This window comes from Dryobates pubescens, chromosome 6 (assembly GCF_014839835.1).
Source record: "Dryobates pubescens isolate bDryPub1 chromosome 6, bDryPub1.pri, whole genome shotgun sequence".
NCBI classification, from domain to species: domain Eukaryota; kingdom Metazoa; phylum Chordata; class Aves; order Piciformes; family Picidae; genus Dryobates; species Dryobates pubescens.
This window is the reverse complement of record NC_071617.1, coordinates 39,600,281-39,610,589: the sequence shown is the minus strand read 5'-3', so window position 1 is coordinate 39,610,589 and position 10,309 is coordinate 39,600,281. Positions and strand designations below refer to the sequence as shown.

General features: G+C 45.6%; 1 protein-coding gene across 2 annotated transcripts; it reads right to left on the bottom strand.

Annotated features, from left to right (window-relative positions):
* Nucleotides 1-2,525: 2,525 nt before the first annotated feature.
* Nucleotides 2,526-5,196, bottom strand: NANP (N-acetylneuraminic acid phosphatase). Of its 2 annotated transcripts, none has more exons than XM_054162354.1 (2): nucleotides 5,014-5,196; nucleotides 2,526-4,765 (listed from the first exon to the last, which is right to left on the bottom strand). In XM_054162354.1, the coding sequence occupies exons 1-2, from the start codon at nucleotides 5,101-5,103 to the stop codon at nucleotides 4,070-4,072; spliced, it is 786 nt and encodes a 261-aa protein (XP_054018329.1). In that variant the 5' UTR covers nucleotides 5,104-5,196; the 3' UTR covers nucleotides 2,526-4,069. The 2 variants fall into 2 exon arrangements, with proteins under 2 accessions (XP_054018329.1, XP_054018330.1); XM_054162355.1 differs by having other exon boundaries at nucleotides 2,526-4,699.
* Between the last annotated feature and the right edge of the window lie 5,113 nt (nucleotides 5,197-10,309).

Sequence of the window (10,309 nt, the reverse complement as noted above, 5' to 3'; positions counted from 1 at the left end):
AATAGAAGAAACTGATGTGATGGATCAGATTACTTCAAAGTTCTCATGCTGGTGTAGTCAACAGAAGCATCAAAGACAAACAGAAGTGGTTCCGGTTAGCTGGGGCACAGGAAATTGTCTGTTGTCTGTAATTCAGGAAACAGGGAAACATTTAGGTGTTACCCCATCCAAACATCTTATCTTTCTGCATTAACTTCGTATTCTAATGAAAGGTAGTTATCTGCTGTACAAAACATTTGGGTGACCTTCTAAAGACTCCAACTTTGTGCTAAAGCTTTTCAGGTGCATAAGAAAATGTCCTTGTTTCTGAGGATGTCACTGTCCAGCTTTAGACAGCAAGATGGCACTGAGTCCTTTACTTATTGTAACAGCCTGCCCTCATCTAGAGTCTCTTTAAGTACCTTTCCATTTCTATCTCCTTAGTTCCAGAAGATGGACAATGTAATCCATTGTCCAGTGGAAATCTGAGAACAGCTTGCTTTTCAGCAGCCCAGAGTGCCATAAGAACACCCTCTCATCCTCTCCTCTCACAGGAGTATAACAATGTAACTCAGATAAGGCTTTGTGCACCCAGGACCTGGTGAAATAGCCCCACAGACTTGAGATTACTCTGTTTTTCTTAATTGCTTTGCAGTCTGTTCATATGCTGCTCCAGCAGTCAGTGAGTGCCATGCCACCAGGACATGTAGGCATTTATGAGCTGGCATTCAGCTTGCCAAGACAGGTTCAAGCAGCAATAAACTGTAGTTAGGAATTCAGTATGCACAGTCTGGCCAAGAAGCTTCATAAATACATAATTATGTTCCATCTTTTGTATGAAATTATGGAAATAACACCCAGTCACCACATCTAAATGTGAGGTCACAGATTCTGAAGCCTAATTCTGTGCTCTTATAAAAACCAAACAGAACTCTCAACCTTTGTTGCAAACCTGGACACAAACATATTTATCCACAGTAATAGAGAGTGCTGAATGCTTTATAAACAAAATACTTTTATTAGACTAGTACACAGGGCTTTTTAAAATCAAGAATTAAAATACAGTTGATATCGTTGCTTCAGTTAATTTCACTAAAGTCAAAGTCATTGTAGATCAACATCAGAAGGTAACCTAAAAATATAACGGAAATTCTTTTTTTTTCCTTTCTATTTAGTGTGTTTTGGCAATATAATTTAAACTAGACAATTTAGCTAATAGAGCATAACACTAAGCAAAACTAGAACTTAACTGGAACTGAATGGAGACTGTTTTAGTCATCTGCTCCTGCTGCTGATGTGAAAATTATCCCATCGCTACATTTATATTTCATTAAACGCAATTATTTTTCATTAGGCTTTCTGCAAGAGCTCCATCCATGAAAAACATCTATTTTGATACTCTAGATACCTAATCCATGTTACTGGGTAACTGCTGCAAAGAAGCCCCCGAGACAGAGAAATCCCTTCTGTTGTTTCTTCCTGTTTTATAAGAGTGTCGTAGCACTTTTGCCCTGTCTGAACACTGGTAGTCACATCCCACGTAGTACTCAGCAATGGAAAAAAATACACTTGGGTGTGGCCTCAGTTGACCACACCATCACCTGAGCATTCAGCTACAGTGGTTTTTCATAGATTCATAGATTTAAGAAAACAGCTGGCCCCCTGCAAAACAGAGTGGTCTCTTCTAAAACAAGACATCCTTTATACAATAAGCAGGCTCAGCATCCCACTTCAGAATGATGCAGTAGCAAGAGAATATGAGCCTCAACTTACATGAAAAAATGGTGTGTGTGTGTATCCTTCAAACCCACAGACAGAATTGTGAATTGTTGCTATTTGTTACTTCAAAGCTCAGCTGCGTCAGAAATCTCATTCTGACCTAAGTTCTATTATGCTGATGCTGCGTGAAAGAGTTATATTGCAGCTCCCGTGGGATGCTGTTCTACACAAAGTTGTTGCGTTTGGATCAGACAATATGGTTAAAAACTGATTACTTGAAATACATCATCTTTTCAGGGATCCGTCTAACCTTTTGGATACATTTCTGGTTTTATGCAATATTCCTCACAGGCTCAATGATCTTTACTGTTTTCCTGTCAATCCTTGCTTATAAGGAACACTATTAGCAATACTTTACTCATCAGCTAAACCAGTGACTGTTTTCATGGCTCTTCCAAATTTGAAGTAAAATCTTAACTTGGGTCTCTTAATTCAGTAGCAAAGGTGTGCCAAGTCAGTCCCACTAGCTCATGGCACATGTGGCAATTTAATATACCACTGTAATCTCATCATTTTTAGCCCACGTCCTTTTCCTCAAAGTACAAAGATTGTCTACCTGTGCTCTCTTTACTGAGCCTGATGCCGCATAGGTCTGCGCTGCTTTGCTTTTAAGGGACAACTGGATAAAAGGAGGTTCGAATTACTTTTATTTTTCTCCCCTCCTCAATATTTTGATGCAACCTCATAAACTCTTTGCCAAATTTGAGCCAGACCAGTTATAGTCTCCTCTAAACTGAATCTGTCATCCTATATAAGACTTAATTAACTCATTCATGTCAAGTGAGACAAAGGAACCTTTCTTGTATATAGGATTCATTCTACACAACCATTTTCTGGTAGGTTTCTGTACTTTTTGATGATTTTTTATTGCTGCCCACATGCCATACACTCTTCTGCCAACACCTCAATATCCCTGTTCTCAAAAGATTTGCCAGTAATTTATTCTAAAATATAAAATTTGAGTGCTCACATATGGTCACATATTCAGCTCAATGTATAGATAGCAAATAAGATTTTGAAAAACACAAGTTTTCCAACATGTGTTTACATTTCCATTTAACATGTCAATACTTTTCCACTATGCAATGATAATATGAAGAGGAGAAAAAAAATACTAAGATAATGATCTGAGAAAGAGACATTTTAGTGTTTTAGTATCACCTCTTGCACTTAACACAGGAGATGACACAGGAAATAGAACATCATAAAGTTGTACACAGTACTATGATACATATGACATAATTTTCTGATTTCCTGGAAGAGAGTCATGAAAGCCATGTAAAACAGCTAGCTCCTATTTTTTCCATAGTAAATCACATGAAGCACACATAGGAACTAGAGGAATTTTATAGCAGTGCCATTAAAACAGTCAAAAGAAAAAAAAGGCACTGATCCTGTAATTGACTCTGAGTAGCCATACATCTGAGCAAGACCAAGAACGTTTTCTCCCAGAAGTCTGAGCAAAATTCACTAGTAAAATCAGACAGAATAACATCAGCTTTTAAAGAGTCTGACACTACAGTAAAAAGCCCATTGAAAATATCCATTTTACCAATTACATTCCAACAAAAACCGTAATTTGAATTACAAGTATACTGCATATCTGCATAAGCACCAAGATCCGGTAAAAACGAACCCATCAAGTCTGTCAGATAAATGGTCCCCTAATACAACTGCTGTACATTGAAGTACTTTGGGTATGAGGTACATATTCCATAAAAGTCACCGCAAAGTCTGAAAAGAAAAACAACTCTGAAACCTGAAAACTTGAAAAAAAGATCAAAGGTAGGACTTTTTCTAATGGCCTGATACATAATTAATGCTGTCAATAAATTCTGGGTTTAGAAATAGCAAAACTCACTCCAGTTCCTGAGCTAAGCTGCAGATCAACTGTGAAGATTTACCAGATTGTACCACACTTTCTCACCTTCTTTTACACACTGCAAACAAGGTCTGAACCGAAGCTTCTGCTACAAATCAGCAAATCATGTGAAGGATCAAAACATTCAAATTTTCTTTTCCACTATAAAACAAGAGACCGGCAACTTAGGTTAGAGACAGATAGACTTCAGCCACAGTCTGTCAAAGTGATTTCCAGAGGCAGTTGTTTTGAAGTAACTGCATTTGTATCTTTGAAATTAATCTAATTCTTTGGATCTATCCTGCTGTCACTGACAACTGTGCTCTCATTCATCCATCTGCTGTTTAAGAAAGCATGCCTTACAGGAGCTCAAAATCCTACAGTCATATTTTTTAAAACAGCATGAGTCACGTAATAGCTCAGCGTGTCTCTGACTGTATGTTGTAATCATCAATGTGCTTCATTATTACTAGCCATATGGTCAGATCCTAACTTAGTATTCATTTTGTGCCCCATCTTCTGTAAAACTGCTGGAAGATCCAGAACAGAAGAAATAATATAATGAGGTACTGGGGAGGTTTCTGCTGGGGTAGTCATTGCTTTGTTTAACCAGACAGTTGCTTTTAAGCCAGCATTCAGGCCTCCTTGAATATCTGTATCTAGAGAGTCACCAACCATAACACACTCTGCGGGCTGCACCCCAAGGAGATCACAACAGTAATGAAATATGGATGGTGCAGGCTTCTCTTCTTTCTGCTCTCCTCCCACAACGATGGCATCGAAGTAGGGCTGACAGGCACACGCTTCGATTTTCTCCCTCTGTGTCTGTTTGTCACCGTTAGTTAGGAGCAGCAAGCGGACCCCTTTCCGCAGCTCGGTGAGCATGCCCCGCGTGTCCTCAGCCAGGGTGAGGTGCTGGAGCCGGGTCGTTTTCCACAGGAAATAGCACTCGGCGGCCAGGTTTCGGTTCACCTCCCCCCCGATCGTCTCTTGGATCGCCTCCTCCCAGTGCGAAATCCGCAGGTCGGTGATGCACATCTTGGCAGGATCGTGACACTCCTTGAGAAGCTTGGCCTGGACCTTATCACAAATGACACGCGCTTGTCCCTCCGCGTAATGGTGCTTTGACTGCAGGGTATTGATCACCTTCAACAGACAAGGGCCCCTCATCAGCGCGCTACATGCACGGCGCTCGCCGCCGCACCTCCCCAGCCCCTCGCTCCCAGCAGCGCGCCGTGGCTGTTAACGGCCCCCGAGGAGCTTTCCGGCTGCGAGTCAGGGCCGGCCAGGTGGCACCACGGCCGACGGGGAGGGGAGCGGGAGACGTGCGGCGCCACGGCCGCAAGCCCATGAGAGGCCGTGGCCGCAGGACCGTGAGGGGACAAGGGCAGTACCTCCTCAATGGCGCGCCGCCCAGCCGCCGCCGTGTCGATCAGCGTGTTGTCCAAGTCGAAGAACACCGCCTTGATGCCGTGCACCCCCATGGCGCCGCCTCTCGCGAGAGCCGCCCTGCTCTAACGGCCGAGCCAGGAGGGCGGAGGGGAACACCCCAACCGCCGTTAGAGCTGCCCGGCTGGGGTACAGCAAAGCCCCGCCTTTCGCCGGCGCTGGGCGGGGCTTCAGCGGGCAGCGGGCTAGTGCGTCACGGCCCCACCGGCGGTGTTTCCGTATGCTGTGAAGCGCGCTGCTCGGGGCGGGCGATGCTGGCTCCCCTTGTCGGAAGGGAAGGGTTCTAGGCTATCAGGGCTCTGAGCCGTGGACCCTGCTCGAATCCTGGCGGGGCTGGGGAGAAGGGCCGTGGGAGGAGCTCTCGTGTCCCGGGTGTCGCAAGTGTCTCGGCGCATCTCTCGGCGTGCCGGCCATGGGGAGCGGTGCGGCAACGGGAAGGGAAACGGGAGCTGTGGCGGCAGCTGCAGCCGACCCGGGGAGAGGGCAACTGTCTGAGGAGGGAGGGGTGAGCAGGAGCGGGGTGTGTGAAAAGTGGCGGTATAGCGTACCGAAAGTGGCGGTGGGTGTGGCTGCTCCTGTGGGTTTCGTTTTCTGGTTTTTTTATAGGGTTTTGTTTGTGTTGGGGGGTTTTGTGGTTTTGGTTTATTGGTTAGTTGGTTGTTTTTTTTAATCCTTTCTCTATTAGAGAATACCTTCTGAGTGAGACAGACGAGAGCTAGCATCTGCTTTAAAAATACCTGTTGACAGGCTGCCAGGGAATAGCTGTAGCGTCACAGGGTTTCCCCCCGCAGCGTTTCCACCCGTGAGCAGGGGTGCGCCGGGCTCCGCGGCTTTTCTGCCCGCTCCTGGCCGGCAGCCTCACCCTTGACACTGTCACCGCCTCCACTCTCTCCTCCCGGCGGCAGTTCCGCTCCCCCATTCATGGGGGTGGCCGTTTTGTCGCTGTCATGACCAAGGCTGCTGTCGCTAGTGAGCCCTTAAAACCCCTTTAAACACGTTGCCTGTCTTGTCTTTTCACGGTGTCGCTGCGGAGCCCCTAAGAGGCTCATGCAGCTTGGTAGGTTTGTACACCGGAGCGGTCTTCGACCGGGTGCTTTTGAAAAGAGACCTACACAGCAGAGGCAGGGGAGGACATGCGTGCAATGGTTTCGGGTCAGTTCGGCGTCGGCACGACGACTTGTCCGACTCCACTGTTGCCCTCTAGAGCGTGTCCTGCAGAGTCATTTGCGGGCAAAGCGAGCCACAGTCTATTCCAGAGCACCTGGATAGTTTGTGTGTGATAAAGTCAATGATTCCACTATAAATACTTCTGTATTTGGGGAACTGATGTTTGGGGCCACTGCTGAATGATGAGGCAGCCCTGGTAGCTGAGGATGCAGAGAAGGCAGAGTTGCTGAGTGCTGCCTTTGCTTCAGTCTTTACACCTAAGACTGAACTGCCCTATACACTTCAGACCCTGGATGAAGGAGAGGAAGCGTGGAGGAGGGAATGCTCCCCACTGGTCAGTGAAGACTGGGTTAAGGATCAGTTGCACAGATTGAATTCACAAGTCCATGGGCCCTGATGAGATGCACCCAAGAGTGCTGAGAGAGCTGGCTGATGTTATTACTCTGCCACTCTTCACTTTTGCCAAATTGTGGCAGACAGGAGAGGTGCCTGAGGACTGAAGGAGAGCCAATGTTGCTCCAGTCTTCAAGTAGGGCAAAAAATAGGTTCCAGGGAACTATTGACCAGTCAGCCTCATCTCCATCCCTGGAAAAGTGATGGAGTGGCTCCTCCTGGAGGGCATCTCAAGGCACTTGGAAGAGAAGAGGGTTATCAGGAGTAGTCAGCCTGGATTCACCAAGGGGAAATCCTGCTTGACTAACCTGGTAGCATTCTACGAGACCCTAACTGAATGGGTAGATTCAAGGAGACCAGTGGATGTGGTCTACCTTGACCTTAGCAAGGCCTTTGACACCGTCTCCCATGACATCCTAGTAAGCTCAGGAAGCGTGGGATGGAAGAGCAGACAATGAAGTGGATTAGGAACTGGTTACAAGATAGAGTTCAAAGAGTGATCAGTAGTGCCAAGTCCAGCTGGAGAGCTGTAACTAGTGGAGTCCCCCAGGGATCAGTGTTGGAACCGGTGCTGTTCAACATCTTTATCAATGACACTGATGAGGGAACAGAGTGTCTGTTCAGCAAGTTTGCTGATGACACCAAACTGTGAGGCTTGGCTGTGTGGCCATCCAACGAGACTTGGACAGACTGGAGAGCTGGGCAGAGAGGAACCAAATGAGGTTCAACAAGGACAAGTGCAGAGTCCTGCACCTGGGGAGGAATAAAAAACTGCACTAGTACAGGTTGGGAGGTGATATGCTGGAGAGGGACCTGGGAGTCCTGGTGGATAACAAGTTATCCATGGGACAGCAATGTGCCCTGGTGGCCGAGAAGGCCAATGGGATTCTGGGGTGTATTAAGAAGGGTGTCCAGCAGATCGAGGGAGGTTCTTCTCCCCCTGTACTCTGCCCTGGTGAGACCTCATCTTGAGTACTGCAATCAGTTTTGGGCTCCCCAGTTTAAGAGGGACAGGGATCTGCTGGAGAGGGTCCAGCAGAGGGCAGCAAGGATGATTAGGGGACTGGAGCATGTGCCTTATGAGGAGAGGTGGAGGGACCTGGGGCTTTTTAGTCTGGAGAAGAGAAGACTTAGAGGGCATTTAAGAAATGTTTATAAATATCTGAGGGCTGCATGTCAGGAAGGAGGGGACAGGCTCTTCTCACTTGCTTCCTGTGATAGGACAAGGAGCAATGGATGTAAGCTGCCGCACAGAAGTTTCTACCTCAACACAAGGGGGAACTTGACCACTGGAACAGGCTCCCCAGCAAGGTTGTGGAGTCTCCTTCTCTGGAGACTTTCAAGGCCCATCTGGATGCGTTCCTCTGTGACTTGAGCTAGATTATATGATCCTGCTCTGGCAGGGGTGTTGGACTAGATGATCTCTTTGGGTCCCTTCCAACCCCTGACATCCTATGATCCTGTGATTTGAATGTAGTAAGTTCAAAAGGTTGGTACTGTCAAGAGCAAATGAATCCAAAAAGCATTAGGGTAATGGTGTGAAAGGCACAAGAGGAAGGTTTTACAGTGTGTGCTATTTCAGTGCAAAATTTAACATCAGGCTTGATTGCTCAAGTACCGTTCTTATTCTTTGGCAACATACTTTGATAAACACTGTAATGTTTTTTGTTCTGTTATCAGCCAGCAAATTTTGATTTGATTTCTGTTAATGCTGCTAGTATTGATTAGACACTCAAAATGCAATTCACAGAACTGGGGAAACTTCTTGTCTTACCATAGAAAATGGAATTTCACTTTGAGTTCTGAAAACGGCACCTTTGATAGCAATCTCTTTTTCCAATAATAGATGTTGGATCACACATAAGGCAACACCAACAAAACAAAAAAACAACCAACCAAACAAAATCCCTTGTGGTGAAAAGCTTGGAGTGTGGCAAGTAAAACAAGTGAAAGCAGACATTTCAGGAGAGGGAGGGATTCTGAGAAGAAATGGGCATGGGTAAGCATCCTGTAGTTAAGGAAATAGGAGAAGTTTTGATAAAATTGCTGTAGGTGACTTGAAACAACATATGCCACTGTGATTTGATGACATGGAAAAAGTGTTAGACGTGGATTTTACTCAGACCTAACTATTGATTTACTTGGTTTCAACATTTATCCAGAGAAGTGATTTAAACTAGGTGGATTTCTAGGATTCTTTGCACTTCAGATGATGGCATCTGTTCACCACACTGCTGCGTTCCAGAGGGTGAACAGCAGATTCTGTGAAATGTGCACCTTTCAGAAAAGGAATATTTATTTGAAAGTAATCTTAGTGCTCAGTTTCACAGTTGGCTAAATTGGTCATAAGTGGAAAAATAGAAGTCTTGAAAGCCTGTATAGTGTATGTATATATATATATTTACTAGGAGCTTTCAGATACAGAAACCATGGATTATAGTTAAAACTTACTTGCACTTCTTCTCATCAACTGTCATGTTTTCTTCAGAACAAGAGTGCAATTGTAAAACGTGCTTTTACATATACTTGTAAAAGACACTGCAAGATTATTTAACTTCAGCCAGCCATTTACCCTGTTGTATTTTTATGAACCCTGTGGTTGGCAAATAAGGCCACTTCTAGCATATTCAGTATGTGCACTTTGGTGTGGTCTCTGAAATGCTGAAGACCACCTTTGTAAAATCAGCCATTATCAATACAGGAGAGATATGTGGTGAATCACCATGTTCCAAAATATGTTGAATATTAATTCTTTTCTTATATAAATGGGACAGCTTCATCTGGAATGACTTGTGCTTACTGATCGCCTAATTGAAGAGCTTCCACAGATGTAGAATTGGAAGGTGTTTAGGGGGTGAGGAAAAAGAGATTGCAGTAAAATGGGATGCAGTGAATTAATACAATGCAATACAGTAATATCCAACCAAAATGATGGTAACTGAATTAAAAATTTGTAATGTATAAAAGGAAATACATTTTGTAACATGCTTCAACTGAGCTTTGGAATTTTGTTTTGTTTTGTTTTTTGGGAGGGGAAGCTGATGCAGTTGAGACCACTGCAGGGTAGGAACAGTGGTATGAATACTAAGAACATTTTGAATTGTGGTTTATTCTGTCAGACTTTATAATGGATATGAGTATTGACTGGTTGGTTAGAGAGGGAAATGGGCATTTGGGAAAATCATGGGGGCTCTGGGTTCTACCTGTATAGATGAGCTACTCGAGCTGCCTTGTATCATTTGTAGCAGGCAAAGGGAACGGCTAGTCAGGGGAAAAGGCGCGTAGGGGAATAGTGCTGGTGCATGAGTCACCTTTGGGAAGCAGTCCATTTGTCTTGCGGACCTCACTTCCAGCACTGCACGCGGCGTTGAGTGGAGTTTAGGCGGCAGAGCCCCGCTGCCATGCAGCCTAGAACGGGCCTGCTCACCGCTCTGCGAGGTCATGTCCTCTCCCGTCGCCCGCACTGTGGCCGCAGGACAGGTTGCGTGACTGCCTCCCGGGCTTTCGGTTTCGCTTCCAGCTGAGGTGGGCGGTGCTGCGGGAAACGAAACTGGGTGGGCATCAGCGAGCCTCCGCTGTGCTGCGCGGGCTGCAGGAGCTCCTGGGCGCCCGGGGTGTTTGTCGCGGCCCGGCGGTAATAACGGGGAGGGCAGGGGGGTCCGTCTGGTCCCGCTAAGGCCG